The sequence below is a fragment of the Elgaria multicarinata genome, chromosome 14 (assembly GCF_023053635.1).
Source record: "Elgaria multicarinata webbii isolate HBS135686 ecotype San Diego chromosome 14, rElgMul1.1.pri, whole genome shotgun sequence".
NCBI classification, from domain to species: domain Eukaryota; kingdom Metazoa; phylum Chordata; class Lepidosauria; order Squamata; family Anguidae; genus Elgaria; species Elgaria multicarinata.
The window spans coordinates 28,760,764-28,778,448 of NC_086184.1; the positions used below are offsets into that span (position 1 = coordinate 28,760,764).

The following is a 17,685-nucleotide window of genomic DNA, read 5'->3' on the forward strand; positions in this document are numbered from 1 at the left end:
AGAGAAATCCTCTCATCGAATCCCAGGCGAGATCTACACTATTGCTTTAAAGCGCTTTATAACAGTTTTATAGCGCTTTAAAGCAGTTAAAGCGCTTTATAACTGTTATAAAGCGCTTTAAAGCAATAGTGTAGATCCGGCCCCTCAGTGGCCTATTGCTGGGTTGGGAAAAGATTTCGCTGAGCTGAGGTAAACTCAGTTGGGAAAGCTGTAGGCCTCTGAGGCAACGCTTCCAGCCAGAGCTGAGAGTCCTGAGTTCCACGGACCCCGTCGTTCCGCTCACTCTCATATATATTATAAGCACCTGCTACATTTTATATTGGAATATTGAATTATTTATTTATTTTATTGATTCATTACATTTATATCCCACTGTTTTTCCTCCATAAGGAACCCAAGGTGGTGTACATTATCCTCCTCTTTGTTTTTATCCTAACAACAACCCTGTGAGGTCAGTTGGGTTGAGGGTCTGTGACTGGCCCAAAGTCACCCAGTGGGTTTCCATGGCCGAGTGGGGACTAGAACCCGGAACTCCTGACTCCCAGCCCAACACTTTAGCCACTACGCCACACTGGCTGTCATCACTGCTTAGCAGTGAAGCAGAAGTAAAACCCCTAAGCCGAATATGCCATTCAACAACTGGAGCTTAATGAAAACAAACCCAGTCTGTTTGCTTCCGCAATTTATTACTAACGTCTCTGTGTGTGTGTGTTTTTAACTTATTGCAGAAGCTCACGTCTTTGTTATGCTTGTTGTATCTTCCTCTCTTCTCCAGTTAATCCAGTTTTTGACCCAGCAGAAGACCCCCAGAAGAATGGCGACGCACCTGCCGTGATGGGCACATGTCAGTTCCAATCAGGTTCAGCTTTGTGGCTTTCAGTGTTCATCTTTCACTCAATAGGGAGGCTTGTCTCTTGCTACATCTCCTTTGATAAACCTGCTTGTCACTCATGATCTCAGGCTGCCTTCCTGAGGTTCAACAGCCCTGCTTTAGAGCTCTAAGGCAGGGGTCCCCAACCCCCGGTCCGCAGACCGGTAGCGGTCCGTGGCCTGTTAGGAACTGGGCCGCGCAGTTGAGCTGCTTTCGCCCACCCACACCCCCCTCAGTGTACCTGGGCACGGGGCACCATCTTGCCTGCCCAGCCAAAGTGAAGCTAGGACGCTGGGGTGGGGGTGGGCGGCTTCAGAACAGCGCGCCCAGCCGGAAGCCACTCTGGGGGAGCGACTTCCGGGTGCACTGTTCCGAAGCCGCCTGCCCGCGCCAGCATCCTGGCTTCGCTTCAGCTGGGCGCCCACCCAGCCGAAGCAAAGCCACACCCACCCACCCCATTCCAGCATCTCTCAGAGCCGCTGGGAGCAGCTTCCGGGGGGCTGCAGCGGGGGTGGAGAGGCTGCTGCAGCTCCGCTTCTCCCTCTCGGGGATCAGGCGGACGTGACCCTGGCCGCCGCTGCCCCTTGCAGGCAGGAGCGGGCCTTGCGTGTGGATGGGCTGGAGGCCTTCTGATGCTTGGTGGGAGGAGGAGGAGGGAGGGAGGGTGGCTGCAGCTGGCAAGGAAAGGGGCGGCCCACCCCCTGGCACCTCCCTAACCCCTCAACCCCACCCCAACCCCGGTCCATGGAAAAATTGTCTTCCACGAAACCGGTCCCTGGTGCCAAAAAGGCTGGGGACCACTGCTCTAAGGACACAATCCTACACATGTTCAAACAGGGGGGGAAAACTCCTTCATCTCCCAGCATTCCCCAGCCAGCCATGGGGAATGCTGGACTTTTTTTCTGTCTTAATCAGCTTTCCCCAACTTGGTGCTGCCTCTAGATATGTTGGACTACAACTCCCATCATCCCCTGTCAGTAGGCCATTGGCCATGCTGGTTGGGAATTATGGGAAGTGTAGCCCAGCACATCAGGGGAAGGCTGTGATAAGGCAACATACAGCTCAGTATAATAGTGGTTTTATACCAGTATTCGCTGTCATTGGTTCTCCAAAGAATGTAAAGAATTGTCATACAGAAGAGGGGCACAGAGAACTTCTGAGGTACTTTCCCATTTCCCCATGGGAGGGGCCATGGCTGTTAAACCGTTTTTAAGTCTGTGAGGTAGATGCAGCTTTATAAGAATCCATATAATGCATCAATGTAATAGTTGCCATCTTGGCAGTGGAGGCTGGTGGCTCCCATGTCAGTGGGGTGGTGATTCCGTGCCGGGTTTCAGTCAGAACCAGACAGAACTCTAAAAGGAGCTCTCCAAGGTGCGGTGCGTGGACTATTAATGGAGAGGAATGGTACTTGTCCAGGTCATTTTCCTTAGGTGGGGAAAAGGCCCTTGATGTCAGTGGGTTGGGGAATCCGCTCCGGACTTCAGTCACAACCAGTCAGATCTCTAACAGAGCTATCCAAGGTGCTTCTGATATCAGTGGGGTCGTGAATCCACTCCAGGTTTCAGCCAGAACCAACCAGAACCCTAAAAGATCCATTCAAGCTCCTTTAGAGTTCTGAGTTCTGACTGAAACCTGGAGTGGATTCGCTGCCCCACTGATACTGGAGCTGCTGCCAAGATGGCCCTGCCCCCTTCTGCCCCTCCCCAATCACTGGGTGATTTCCTGGCTTTTATGCAGTTTTTTCCCCATTCTGAGAGGCTGAAAAGCCTCTCTTAAGGTACTGGCAGCAAGAGCTTTAAGCTAAAACACCTGGGTATCTTTTGCATTTCAGCCCCATCCCCTTTGTTCATGCTGGCTGGGAATTCCAGGAGTTGTAGGACATGGAGGGCTCCAGGTTGTTGAAGGCTGCAGTCCCATTCCTTAAACTGGCTTCTCATTCCACCTTGTGCCTTGCATTTAAAACCACGGGCGCTCTCTTCCACAACGCATTCTTTCGTTTTTTGCTTCTTTCGTCTTTCTAGTGGATCCTGATGCTTTGGTAGCAGAACAACAGGCGAACACCATCTTCCAGATGGAGCAGGGCAAGAAAACCATTGACATCTACTGGCTCTTTGATGACGGAGGTAATTCTGGCTTCCTCCTCCTCCTCCTCCTGAGTAGAGCTCAGGGAAGGGAGGCCTCTCTGGCACTTCACCCAGACGGACCCACCTCTGCTCCGTGGGTTCTGGAAGTGATTGTGGGGGATCTGAAGCTAGTGGGTGAGAGCATGCAGACTGCGTTGGGTCCCCTGAATCTGTAGCTTCCTCAGCAGAGGAGCTTCCTGGGTGGTAACCTTGAGGACTTGTCCACCTCTCCATCCACTCCCCTTTAGAAACCGACTTGCTAGAGGCTGCCGTGGGGTCCTGAGGACATCTCATTTGGTTCTGACATAGGGAGCGGATGGGGAATGATCAAAACATGATGTGTTGTTGAGTTTGGGTTCTGGTTCTGCCAGGTCCAAGTCATCAATCAGGTTTTTTTGTTTATCAAGATGAAAACAAGCCACCTGTGCAAAAAGATGACAGTTTATGGATGGGGCAAAGATGCAGAACAACTGGGTCTGTTTAGCCTGGAGAAGAGAAGATGGAGCGGAGACATGATAGCACTCTTCAAATACTTAAAAGGTTGTCACACAGAGGAGGGCCAGGATCTCTTCTCGATCCTCCCAGAGTGCAGGACACGGAATAACAGGCTCAAGTTAAAGGAAGCCAGATTCCAGCTGGACATCAGGAAAAACTTCCTGACTGTTAGAGCAGTACGACAATGGAATCAGTTACCTAGGGAGGTTGTGGGCTCTCCCACACAGAGGCAGCTGGACAGCCATCTGTCAGGGATGCTTTAGGGTGGATTCCTGCATTGAGCAGGGGGTTGGACTCGATGGCCTTGTAGGTCCCTTCCAACTCTGCTATGATTCTATATACATGCAAAGAAAGTTCACACCTCCATCAAGCTCTCATAGCTGGGCTTCTATCGGGGCCCACACAATAAATGGAAGCTGTTGTTTGAGCCACAGCAGATTCTCCAGGCTGGTTGCACAGTTCCTCCTAAAGCGAGACCAAAGCATGAAGCTTGTGCATTAGATCTTATAGGCTCCCCTGCTATTTCTCGGGAGCTGACAGGCTGCATCCCTCCCCACTCTGAGAAGAAGCAGGGGGGCTTCCTCTAGCAGGTTCCCAAAGAATCTAAGCTTGGGAAATTAATTGCCTTTTCTAGTGCTTCATTAGGAGTGAAAACCTCCCAGTTCATCTAGAGATAAGACTCTATGAGAAACGGATGACATAACTATGAGAGGCCCATCCAGGGAATGAGGCCTGCTCTTGTCAGCTAAAGCCTGCTAAAATCTATTTGCTGTGTTAGGCTACACAGGTCTCTTAGCAGCATTTCTGAATTCTGTGAAGTATTCAGAATTCATGTGTAATGAGTTTGCTCATTAACAAACTCATTACACATGATTTCAGTGATCATAGTATCAAACAATTAGACACCCATGAGAATGAAATATATGAGCCAGCATAAAATTATTCATCAAAAGCTTTGCAGAATAGAAAGGTCTTCAGAGCCTATTAATCAGTGGGAGGAGGATGGACTTGACTGAGCTCCCAAGGAAGGAAGTGCCACAGCTGTGGAGCCACCACTGAAAAGACTCTTTCTCTGGTGCTCACCAATCTGATCTTTCCTAATAATGTTAGACCAGAGAACAGGTCACTAGTGCCCATCTTGCAGTTCATGCAATTTCTTATGGGTGCCAGCAGCCGTTCAGATAACTTAGCCCAAGGCACTTTAGGGAAGTGGTGTGGAACATTTGTTTTTGGACTAGGGCTGTGCTCTGCTTCTCTTCGGATCGGAGAAGCAGAAGCGGATCGGGGTGCTTTGCCTCGACTTAAGGTGGAGGCGAAGAGGATCAGGGGGGCAGTGGAGCGGATCGAGATGAAGACAGATCCTTCGCCTCGATCCGGAGCTCCAAAAAAATGGTAAGGGGGCCTTACATGGCACTGCCGCTGCCTGTGTGGTGACAGCAGCAGAGCCAGGTAAGTGGGGAGGGGGTCTTACCTGGTCCGTCGCAGCCCGTCACCAGCTTTACTAGAGCCCGCGGCTCAACCCGGAAGTGTAGGCCCAGGGCCTACAGTTCCAGGTTGAGCCGCGGACTCTAGTGAAGCTGGCGACAGGCCGCGACGGACCAGGTAAGTCATGTGCGTGAGGGGGGGGTTTACCTGACCCTGCCGCTGCCGCTTGTGCGGACGCAGGTAAGGGGGGAGGAGGGAGGGGTCTTACCTGCATCTGTCCGCGGTCCGGCAGCGGCTTCAACTGAGCCCGAGGACTCAAACCGGAAGACCAGGCGGCCTGGTCTTCCGGTTTGAGTCCTTGGGCTCAGTTGAAGCCGCTGCCAGACCGCAGACGGACGCAGGTAAGGGGGGAGGAGGGAGGGGGCTTTACCTGGCGGCGGCGGTGCCTCCGCTACTGTGAAGCTCCAATTTGGATCTGGAGCTCCGAAGCGAAGTGGACCACTGGTGGATCGGCGCGGAGCGACCCGATCCGGAAGTTGCGGATCGGGATCCGAAGCAGATTGGGGGGTGGGGTGTCCATGCACAGCCGTATTTTGGACTACAATTTCCATCAGCCCTTGCCAGCATAGTCAATGGTGAAGGATCATGAGCACTGAAGTCCAGCTTCATCTGGAGGGCAACCTGTTCTCCATCCCTGGTTTAGGGCTTTTTAATGACATGTGATGGCTGAAGTCACTTGGGAGAAAGGAACAGGATGGCATTCTTTCCCTTCTGTCAGAAGTGCCGGCAGGCTACATGTTATGCTCACCGTGTGACAGCAACCCAACTTTGCCTGATGAGTATTCGGGAGAATCCCTGCCCACAGACACACACAACGAGGAGGAGGAGGAGGCATTTGCTGGGATTCCATCTTTGTCACTGCTTCTCTCCCTCCTTCTCTCTAGGAATTGGGAAGGGGGAAAGCAGAGAAAATTAGAGATGAGTTGGCCAAGTGCTCCATGGGTCCAGGATTCCATGGGTCAGAGGCTAGGCTGGCCAGGCATCCTACTTTGCAGAGGACAGTTCTCTCTTTGAAGAGCTGTCAGAGGACTGTCCTCTATTGGAAGGCACTTGAACACCAGTATCAGGAAGTTAGGTTCTGACAAATTCAGACTGTTTTGTTGAAGAACCACTCCTTATTGTCCCTCCTGGCAGGTCTGACGCTCCTCATACCATACCTCCTCGGCCGCAAGAAGAGGTGGGGGAAATGCAAGATCCGGGTGTTTGTTGGTGGGCAGATCAACAGGATGGATGACGAGCGGAAGGCGTAAGTCTTGAAATATCAGCAATACTGCAGAAACTTCAATAATTCGGCGCCATTTGGGTTTTCTTTCCCCCATAGTTGAGAAAACCTTGATCCATAGACTAGAGTAGTCCGGGGTGCGGGTGGAGTCTGAGAAAAATATTCCGTTGGCCTTAGAGGACTTTAGATTGGGCCAATAGTGTTCCACATCCACATGTGCCTGTACCTATACGGGGACTTGGAGTTTGCATGGGACACTCATCTTAGAGGATAGCTCCTAGAATTCACATTCCCCTTCATGTGTGAACAGGGGTCTGTTTACTGAATAAACAGGTTGCTGACTTGGAGCTGAGCAGAAGCAGGGAAAAGCAGCTGGCCCAGCTCAAGGAGGAGCTAGAAAAGTAAGCCAGATTCCCAGGGAGCGAGCGAACAGGAAGAGCAAACAGGAGTTTGGCAGGGGGAGTTCGGCAGGGGAGGCCAAGGGGGAGGCCTCTAAAAAATAATAATAATAATAATAATAAAAATAAATAAATAAAATAAAAATAAAAAAGAGGTGGGGGGAAAAAGAAAAGCATAAAGAGAAAAAAAAACCCACAAAACCACCACCAAACAAAAGCAAAAAAACCCCCAAAAGATTACTTTCCCTTAAGACATCCTCATATAGTTGTGTACCTTCAGAGAGGACACAACAAAGCAAAGGCAATTCTACTATAATCAAAAAGGGAAAAAACCAAAGCAGAAATCGACAATATGGATGGAAAGGAGTCCCTAGAGGTGGTGACCTGCAAAGGGTGTGCAATGTTCGTGTTTCTGCCTGAGCTCAACATGGCGTACACCTGCAACAAGTGCAAGCTGGTGGCACTTTTGGAAGAAAAAGTGAGAGGACTTGAGCAGCGAGTGTCCACCCTCCAAGGAATAAGAGAAGTCGAGGAGTTCTTAGACCGAACGGTGGAACTGCAACAGCAACAAGAAGCACATGAGATTGAAGAACAACAGCCAGTTGAAGCAGAAGTGGAGTATGCTGAGGGGAGGAAAGCCAATGAAGAGGAAACTCCCTGGAAAAGAGTGACAGTTAGAAGAGGAATTAGAGGGCGTTCTGCACCGGTGGAGCCATTGCAGTTAAGCAACCGCTTTCAACTTCTGGAGAATGAGACTGAAGGACAGTTTGCAGAGGAAGAAGTACAGGAGGCACCATGCAACAGTGACCAAGAGACAGAAGGTAGGTCAACCAAGAAGAAGCGAAGAGTAGTCGTTGTGGGAGACTCCCTGCTGCGTGGGATTGAAACCCAAGTATGTCGTGAAGACCCATGGACTCGCCAGGTGTGCTGTCTCCCTGGAGCACAGATTAGAGATGTGACTGAAGGGTTACCGAAGCTCATAAAGCCCACGGACACATACCCCTTTCTTCTCATCCATGTGGGAACAAATGATGTCGCCAAGCAGAGCTACAAAGAAATCATTTCAGACTTTGAAGTTCTGGGAAGGAAACTGAAGAACTTTGGGGCCCAGGTAGTTTTCTCATCCATCCTCCCGGTTCTTGGAAGAGGATTAGAAAGGGAAAGAAAAATACTCCGGATGAACGACTGGCTTCGAAAGTGGTGCCGTCGTGAGAGTTTTGGATTCTGGGACCACGGGCTACGCTACTTGGAACATGGACTGCTGGCAAGGGATGGGTTGCACCTCACAAGGGCTGGAAAGAATGAGTTCGGCCACAGCATGAAGAACTTCATCAGGAGGGCTTTAAACTGAATCTTGCGGGGGTGGGAGACGTAAATTTTGAGGCAACAATGGATGAAGCCCAATGCACCACTGTACAGAGAACAGCTCCAACAGAGTCCCAAAATAGTGTCTGCAACAAGGTAGGAACAAAGCCAGACTATAAAACACATGGTCTTCGATGTCTATATACTAATGCCCAGAGCATGGGAAACAAACAGAATGAACTTGAACTCTTATTACATGAAGGCAAATACGACTTGATAGGTATAACTGAAACTTGGTGGGATGACTCCCATGACTGGAATATAGCAATTGAAGGATATAACTTGTTCAAAAAGAACAGAAGAAATAGAAAGGGAGGTGGAGTTGCACTATATGTTAAAAATACCTATCCCTGCACAGAAATACAGGCGGATGAGATTGGGAGCCCCGTCGAGAGCGTCTGGATTAAAATAAATGGGGCTAGGAATAAAAAGAATATGATAATCGGAGTCTACTACCGACCACCCAATCAAGGAGAAGACGAGGACGAAACTTTTGAGAAACAAATTGCCAGTGTTTCAAGGAAGTGTGATGTAGTAGTGATGGGGGACTTCAATTACCCTGATATCTGTTGGGAGACCATTACTGCCAAAAGCGGCCCTTCCAAGAAATTCCTGACATGTATGGGTGATAACTTTCTCCTACAGAAAGTGGTGGAAGGAACTAGAGGATCGGCAATCCTTGACTTGTTATTGACCAATAGGGATGACTTAGTGGATAAAGTGGCAGTTACGGGAACTCTGGGGGAAAGTGACCACGTCATACTTGAATTCTTGATTATGAAGGAGACAAAAGTCGAGCGTAGCCATACACGTACTCTGGATTTTAGGAAAGCTGATTTTAATAAACTCAGAACTATAATAAGTAAGGTCCCGTGGCAAGGGAGCCTAAAAAGAAAAGGAGTGCAGGATGGGTGGGAGTATCTAAAAAATGAAATTTTAAAGGCACAGTTACAAACAATTCCAACAAGGAGAAAAGATAGAAGACAACAGAGGAAACCAATGTGGCTCCACAAAAAGCTTATTGATGAACTGAAAACAAAAAGGGATACATATAGGAAGTGGAAGGAAGGCCAGGCTACAAAAGAAGAGTACAGACAAGTGGCGCAGAAGTGCCGAAATGGCGTCAGGAAGGCTAAAGCTGTGAATGAGCTGAGATTAGCGAGGGATGCTAAAAGCAATAAAAAGGCTTTCTTCAGATACGTGAGTAGTAAAAGACAGAGGAAAGAAATGGTGGTTCAACTGCTTAATGAGGATGGCAAATTGATAACAGACGACAAACAAAAGGCTGAAGTGCTCAATTCCTACTTTGCCTCGGTCTTCTCCCAAAAGCGGATCTATGACCCCCCTGGAAAAAGTGAAGCAGAAGTTGAGGGGGCAGGATTGCAGTTTGAGATTGATAAACAAATGGTCAAAGAACACCTAATTTCCTTGAATGAGTTCAAATCCCCAGGGCCCGATGAACTGCATCCAAGAGTAATGAAGGAGCTAGCGGAAGAACTCTCAGAACCTTTGTCTATTATCTTTGCAAAATCATGGAAGACGGGTGAGGTGCCGGACGACTGGAGGAGGGCTAACGTTGTCCCTATCTTCAAAAAGGGCAAAAAGGAGGAACCTGGGAACTACAGACCAGTCAGCCTGACATCCATCCCTGGGAAAATTCTGGAGCAGATTATAAAGAAGTCAATCTGTAAACACCTTGAAATCAATGCAGTGATTACTAGAAGCCAACATGGATTTGTCAGGAACAAATCCTGTCAGACTAATTTGATCTCATTTTTTGATAGGATAACCTCCCTTGTGGACTGTGGGAATGCTGTGGATGTCATATATCTTGACTTCAGCAAAGCTTTTGACAAAGTACCACATGACATTCTGATTAACAAACTAGCTAAAAGTGGGCTAGATGGAACAACTATTAGGTGGATCCACAGTTGGCTACAGAATCGGACTCAAAGAGTACTTATCAATGGAACCTTCTCAAACTGGGGAGAGGCAACGAGTGGGGTGCCGCAGGGCTCAGTCCTGGGCCCAGTGCTCTTCAACATTTTTATTAATGATTTGGACGAGGAGGTGCAGGGAACGCTGATCAAATTTGCAGATGACACCAAATTGGGTGGGATAGCTAATACCCTGGAAGACAGAAACAAACTTCAAAGTGATCTTGATAGGCTGGAGTGCTGGGCCGAAAACAACAGAATGAAATTTAATAGGGATAAATGCCAAGTTCTACATTTAGGGAATAGAAACCAAATGCACAGTTACAAGATGGGGGACACTTGGCTCAGCAATACTACAAATGAGAAAGATCTTGGAATTGTTGTAGATCACAAGCTGAATATGAGCCAACAGTGCGATATGGCTGCAAGAAAGGCAAATGCTATTTTGGGCTGCATTAATAGAAGTATAGCTTCCAAATCACGCGAGGTACTGGTTCCTCTCTATTCGGCCCTGGTTAGGCCTCATCTAGAGTATTGCGTCCAGTTCTGGGCTCCACAATTCAAGAAGGACGCAGACAAGCTGGAGCGTGTTCAGAAGAGGGCAACGAGGATGATCAGAGGTCTAGAAACAAAGCCCTATGAAGAGAGACTGAAAGAACTGGGCATGTTTAGCCTGGAGAAGAGAAGATTGAGGGGAGACATGATAGCACTCTTCAAATACTTAAAAGGTTGTCACACAGAGGAGGGCCAGGATCTCTTCTCGATTCTCCCAGAGTGCAGGACACGGAATAACGGGCTCAAGTTAAAGGAATCCAGATTCCGGCTGGACATCAGGAAAAACTTCCTGACTGTTAGAGCAGTGCGACAGTGGAATCAGCTACCTAGGGAGGTTGTGGGCTCTCCCACACTAGAGGCATTCAAGAGGCAGCTGGACAAGCATCTGTCAGGGATGCTTTAGGGTGGATTCCTGCATTGAGCAGGGGGTTGGACTCGATGGCCTTGTAGGCCCCTTCCAACTCTGCTATTCTATGATTCTAAAGCTTTGTGGATGGCAGGGCAGATTTCTTTAGTGTTTCGCATCTCAGCGGCGGGAGGGCTTGAAACACGACATCAGACCATTTTGGTCCATCTGGATTAGTATCATCTATTCTGACAGGCAGCAGCATTTCCCCCAGTGTGTGGGAGAACTACATGAAAATGGCAAATGTATTTATTTACACTTTGGAAATCCTTCTCTCTCTCTTTCTCTACCCCGTAGGATCATCTCCTTGTTAAGCAAGTTCCGACTTGGTTTCCACGAGGTTCACGTCCTTCCAGACATTAACCAGAAACCTCGACCTGAACAGTAAATTATTACTGCTATAGCTTTTTGCCCACCCATTTTGTTCTCTAGAATTGGCTTAACGATTGTCATTTTATTTTAATATTTTAAAATTTACTTATTTAAGCCATCCTTCTCCAACCTGACGCAGTCCTGATGCGTTGGCGTATAACTCCCATCACCCCCGGCCAGTATGGGCAGTAATGGGAATTGTAGTCCAACATATGGAAGGGGCACCAGCTGAATTAGGGCTTTAAAACAAGGGTGTTGAACCTCAGGCCTGGGGCCCAAATCCGGCCCTCCAGGCTTTATCAGAGGGCCATGGTCCCTTTCCTGGCCCCACTAACTTTCCCCAGCTGCTAATTATTTGGTAGTTTCCTAACTCTTTCACATTTGTTTCTCATTCTAAAAGTTGAAATACTTCTCCAAAGACCTAGTTACTGGCACTAAGAGCTTTAAGCTACAATGTGCTGGCGTGGCGGGCCTTACCCCTATTGCCCCGCCCACTTTGGCCCTTGGCCCTGCCCACCATTGGAATGCAGTTGCTTAAAAGCATCTCCGAAATAGGCCCCTGGGTAGCAGACACCAAAGAGTCTGCCAGGCAACTCACAAGGACCCCGTGGTTTTGTTCGCAGCGTGAAGAGATTCGATGACCTGATCGCCCCTTTCAGGCTTAACGACGGCTTCAAAGATGAGGCGGTGGTGAACGAGATGAGGCATGGCTGCCCATGGAAGATTTCCGATGAGGAAGTGGCGAAAAACAAAGCTAAGGTCCGAGAGATTTGCCGGCGTGGATTTCAGACGTCGCCAACGCCAGAAATGAAAAGCAGCGGGCTGCCCTCTATCAAGTGGCCCTGGGGCCATGCACCTCTAAGGCAGGGTTGGGCAACGCGTGGGCTGCAGGCTGGTTGTAGCTCCTGCTGCCCACCCTCCAATGTGGCCCTCCATGCTGTTGAAATTTGTAGCAACAGAAGCACACACAAAAAGGCGCTGGTTTGTCCATTGTAGCATCCTGTAGTGAATTGTTGCTGAAAACCCATGGCAAATTGATGGGAATTTTTTTTTCTGTCACCACCAGCACCCTGCAGCATTCCACTTGCACTTTGTGGAGTGCAGCCCGTAGGGAGACCCAAGGAGATGAAAATCCCCCACACACAACACAAAGTTGCCCACCCTTGCTTTAAGGCAGGGGTGCAAACACTATGGCCCGTGGGCCACAGGAAGCCCCCAAGCCTGTTTGGTGGCCTCAGCTGCTGAAAAGAAATGAGGACAGGTGGGGTGACCACTCTAGGAAAGGGCTGCACATTTTCTGCCATAGAGCAAGAACCTTGTTCCCAGAGCATCCCAGGAAGCCATGGCTGACGTTTCATGCGTACTTCCTTGGATGTTGTAAGAATGAGGTTCCTGATCTGTGGCAGAAACCATAGAGCCTTTCCCTAGAGTGTTTTGTCATATGTGTGTGTGTGTGATCCTGACATTGTGGCTGGGGCACAGAGGGGGCTTTTGTACTTTGGTGGTGTTGTTGTAAGACCAAGATGTGTTGCTCCTGGAGTGAATGTGAGTGTGCGGCCTCACCGCTCCAGCAGACACCAAATGCAGCCTTCAGGACCAAAAAGGTTGCCCACTTTTGCTTTAAGCCTTCCAAAGTTCCGTCCAGCAAAATCCCGCTCTCTGTGCCACATTGTGGCAATTTGGCTGCTCCTGCTGCATCACCCTGGCTTTCATGTTCTGGTGCCAAGCGGTGATCGTAGAGTAGTGGCTATTTATTTATGTTTTTCTTTTCATTCATGGGCCGCTCTATATCTAAACAAGGTTCCTGAGCAATAAACGGTAAAAAAAAGAAAAGGAAAAAATGGCAGAAAAGCAAAGGCAAAGAGAATCAAAATACTTAAAATCAAATTATACCAATAAGACTGTGGCTGGTCATTTGGGAAAAGCTGGTTGAAATAAAAATGCTTTTAGCAGATGCTCAACATTGACTGGCGGAGAATTCCACAGAGAGGGAGCTGGTACGGTGAAAGCTCTTTTTTTTTTAACAAACTTTTTTTTATTGATTTTCAATATTAAAACAATTTTACAAACAATTTTAATACAACGTCATGGGTAAATATACCAAACCGTACATGACATTTTGTTATGATGTTCTTTAACTTCAGCAAGAAAGATACAGAAATATACAAAATAATAATAATATTGAGCTCATACAGGTAAGTTCAATTTGCTATCGATATACTTTTCTTTTTTGAAACCACAAATTTGGAAAGGCAGCTGGGACTTGTATTGTCGCATCATCTTGAGTTGTGTATGTAATGAAGTCCCACCAGTCAGCAATGAAAGTTTCCCCTTTTTTCTGTCCCTTCGACACTCATTTTTTGTGTTAATTTTTCTGATAATGCAAGTTCCCATACTATATTGTATCATTTTTGTATCGTCAATCCTACTGCGTTTTTCCAGCATCTGGCTATTAATAATTTGGCTGCTATCAGCAAGAATCCTATTAAAGTCTTTTTTTAGTAAAAGTTTGTACAGTGAAAGCTCTATTCCAAATGGACCTCAGGTCCATGTAGAACCACCAAGAGTGCCTCATCCGATGACCTCCAGGACTGGGCAATCTGGGAAGGGAGAAGGCACTTGCTCAAATATCATTCTCCCAAGTAGTTTAGGGCTTTATATACCAATAACAGAAACTTAAATAACACCAATACCCAATAAGGGCTGTCTATAGGTCACACCAGAGCCCAAGAACACACCAGAGCTTGCAAAATCCTCTGGGTTTCAACTCTGGTGGCTCAGCAGTTAGGGCTGTAGTATGTAAATGTAAGGGTTTTATCCATGACAGCTCCTGACACTGTACATGTGTGTGGTTGGGTGTAAAAGAGTCCTCCCTGGGGGCCAACACCTGTGAAGAAAGCCTGCCAGCCCAGTTCCAGCTTCTCCCATTCTGTGGTTATTTGAGGCTCGCAGGGAAAACTCTCAGCATCTGGCAAAGATGGAACAAGGCAACTAAAGCCCAGTCTAGTAAACAGAGTCAAGGAATAGTAGACAAGGACAGATATAGTCCGGTCAAGGTAGATAAGTCAAAGTATAACAGGCCACATCAAGGCAAGGAGCCCTCTTGAGTTGAGGACAGATGGAAACAGGACCTTGAATAGCTCCCAGTGGGTCCTGCCTGCTGAAACCCTCTCCTTGAGAAATGTGTTTTTTCCCTCTTCTCTAAGTACTAGAACTCAGGGCCATCCAATGAATCTGATTGGCAGGAGATTCAGGACAGACAAAAGGAAGGACGTTTTCACACTGCACATGATTTCTTCATGGAGTTTGTCAGCACAAGATGTGGTGATGGCCAGTGCCTTAGATGCTTTAAAGTTTCCACAAGGACTTATGTCCCAATTACAGTCCACCGGGAGAAGAGCCTTCAGTGTGGTGGCCCCCTTCCTGTGGAATTCCTTGCCATTGGAGGTCAGGCCAGCACAAATGCGTTGCTTCCAGTGCCTCCTGAAAATGTCATTGTTTCAGGAAGCTTTCCTTAAGTAACCAGCTGCCATTATTCCAGATCTTGAAATTTTAATATCTGCATTCATTCTTTTATTGTTGTACATCACTCTGTACATCTTTTGGTTGTGCAGCAGTAAATAAATAATAAAGGCTGAATCTACAAATGCATGGGGGCTAAGTGTATCAATGGCTACTGACTATCTGGAGCCTTGGAGTTCAGTGGCAGTCTATCTTTTTAATACGATTTGCTGGGGGTGCAGCACTGAGTTTTCCAGAGGCACCTGTGGGAAATAGGATGTTCAGAAGGATCAACATCAGAGCATCCTTGACTGAGCCCTGCTGCTCGGATTCAGCAGCACTCATCGTAACGTATATCATTCTGCAAATCATTTTTTTGTCTTCTGTCCTTCAGTCACTTCGACAAGTGAGGATGAATGAAATCTTGCTGGATTACTCGCGGGATGCAGCCCTCATCTTCATGTAAGTAAGAGACATCAAAAAAACCAACCCACCAGAGTTTGACGGAGGGCCATCATGAAACTTGTAAGAAGCAGTGACCCTTTGAAGGGAAGCCTGTTTGGAAATGCAACGGTTTGGGTTAGGCCCGCACAATGTGTGACTCAATAACCTGAGGACAGTCCACCAGCCGTGTATGGTGTCCTGCAAGGGTCATGACAACCCTCCTGTTTCCGTAGCTCCAGGCACACAATGAGAGATGCTGTCTTATCAGGCTGCTAGCCACTAGTGCAGAACTTCAGATCTGGGGTTCCCCAGAAGGTCACACACCCACTTTCTGCCAACCACGAATCGTTGGGGTGGTTCTCCACCCCACTAGCATAATGGGTCTCTCTCCACCCTAGCCCATAAACTCTCTTTTTATGGTCAAGAAACACATGCTCTTTCCTTGTCTCCTTTTCAGAACCCTACCAATAGGCAGAAAGGGGAGATGCCCCAGCAGCCTCTATATGGCCTGGTTGGAAACCCTCTCGCAAGATCTGAGACCTCCCGTCATCCTGGCCAGAGGCAACCAGGAAAACGTCTTGACATTTTATTGCCAGTAATTCTTGGATGATTGGACTACTGGGGCAAGGAGGAGGAGGAGGACCAGGATGGGCCCCGGCTTTGGGGCTGAGCTGTCCGAAGGTTCCGTTTCAGCTGGTGGAAGCTGGCAATAAAAGACTAGTGGTGGAAAATGAATATTCTTGGCTATAACAACCCCTTCTCCAGGGGTGTTCAGGTCACATCTCTCTACTGCTTTAGAACATGGGTCCATCTAACTCAGTATTTTCTGCACGGACTGGTGGTTGCTCACTGGGCTTTAAGATGCCCGTGGTTTTTATTCAGCCTTACTGGAGACGCCGGGAATAAATATGGGGCGTCTACCACTATGGCACATCATTGGGGTCTTCAGCGTGGTGCTTGTAGACTCCAGTGTACCTACAGGCACCTCTCTTGGCACCCAGCAGACACTCTGCCCCTCCTAATTTTTATTTTATTTCATAAGTCTTTTTAAAATTAAAGTAACTGGGATGCTGCAAAGTGTCATGCTGCCCTCTAGCTCAGCCCGCACCACTGCACTGGGCAAGTGACTTTCCTTTTAGCCTCACCACTTTGCCTTCTGGAAAATGGTTGTTTGGAGGCCAGCCATGCCTCCCCCAGGGCAGCCATTTTGTGAGAGTGCCCACAACACTCTCTGAAAATTCCAAATTTGCCCTCTGACTCAGAAAGGTGGGGGACCCCAGCACGACACATCCAATAGGGACGTAGGAGTTAAACCATTGATCCATCCGGTTCAGTATTGTCTATTCTGAATGAGAGCAGCTCTCCAGGTTTTCAGGTGGGTTCACCCCACACCCCCAGCCCTACTATGAGATGCTGAGGATTGAAAGTGAGACCTTCTACGGCTGATCTGCAGCCTCCAAGGTCCCTTCCATCACATGGGGATATTCCTGAGCTGGTTACGCCTTACACTAGTGCGCTAGCAAAAGCTTCTGGGATAGGCATAGGAAGGTAGCCTTCATCACAAAAAGTGCAATTTAACTAACCAGCAGGAGGAGCTGGGATGGAAGGATTTGGTCAAGCAGGTTTCGGGAGGGAGTTGCCCTGGCTCCCAGCAGGTGGGGAAGGCAAAACCATTACCAAGGTCGGCGCCCGCCACCTGTTGTGTCCACCTGAGCCAAGGGACTCCTAGACCCCGCAGGACACTGTTAAGGCGTGGGGGAAACGGGCTGAATCGCTACATCCTAGTCCAGTGGAGGCTGGCGACTCTGATTGCAGTGGGGCTCTGAATCCATTCTGGGTTTGAGGGCCTTGCTAGACCTACCTTTAAATCCCGGCGTGTGGAGGGGCCAGCCCACGCTAAAAGTAGCGCGGGCTGTCGCTCCTGTCTACACGCAACACACGACAGGGTAAAGGAAAGCCCCGTCGCGTCGGCCATTTTTTTTCAGCTTAAAGGGGCCATGTGCGCAGGAGTGCACCAACAAGAAGGTAGGCTTTTTTTAAAAAGGGTTCCCCACTCCCCCTGCCCCCGATTTCCCCACCCACCCACCCACCATGTCCGATGCCCCTCCCTACCCACGATCTTTGATCCACCCGATGTCCCCTGGCTCCACTCTTCCCCCTCATCTCTCCCCCCTGGCCCGATGGGCACAGCGGCTTCTCCCGGCTACTCGCGAGTAAGCCGCGTAACCGGGGAAAGCTGCAGAACGGGCTAGACCTTCCACAGCCCTGGGCTCAGCCTGGGGCTGCGGAAATACTGGGCCACAACTGGTGCCGGTTATCCCAGGCCAAGGGAGGGATGAGCCCAGGCTAAACCCTCGTCTAGCAACGGCCTTAGTCAGAACCAGCCAGAATTCTGAAGGAGCTGTCCAAGGTTTTGAACCCATTTTGGGGACAGAGCTGATTCTGAGTGGGAGGGGCAGGGCATGTGGTTTCCTGGCTCCGAAGTCAGAACCAGGAAATCAAACAATC

The 17,685-nt window shown here is 48.7% G+C and overlaps 2 protein-coding genes across 3 annotated transcripts in view; one reads left to right on the forward strand and one right to left on the reverse strand.

Annotated features, from left to right (window-relative positions):
* POLR2C (RNA polymerase II subunit C) overlaps positions 1–5,152 on the reverse strand; it is a 202,127-nt gene extending 196,975 nt beyond the window's left edge. Inside the window, exon 1 of the mRNA XM_063141368.1 lies at positions 5,148–5,152. The gene's annotated coding sequence lies outside the window, so the exon portion shown is untranslated. The remainder of the gene's footprint in view (positions 1–5,147) is intronic.
* The window catches only part of SLC12A3 (solute carrier family 12 member 3), a 57,440-nt gene extending 41,634 nt beyond the window's left edge, over positions 1–15,806 (forward strand). The window contains exons 20-26 of one of the 2 annotated variants that reach the window (XM_063141351.1): positions 776–844; positions 2,896–2,997; positions 6,112–6,223; positions 11,158–11,244; positions 11,856–11,991; positions 15,128–15,195; positions 15,635–15,806. In XM_063141351.1, the coding sequence (XP_062997421.1) occupies positions 776–844; positions 2,896–2,997; positions 6,112–6,223; positions 11,158–11,244; positions 11,856–11,991; positions 15,128–15,195; positions 15,635–15,776 (716 nt within the window). In that variant the 3' untranslated portion in view covers positions 15,777–15,806. The remainder of the gene's footprint in view (positions 1–775; positions 845–2,895; positions 2,998–6,111; positions 6,224–11,157; positions 11,245–11,855; positions 11,992–15,127; positions 15,196–15,634) is intronic. The other variant, XM_063141352.1, reaches the window with a different exon arrangement.
* Positions 15,807–17,685: the final 1,879 nt, after the last annotated feature.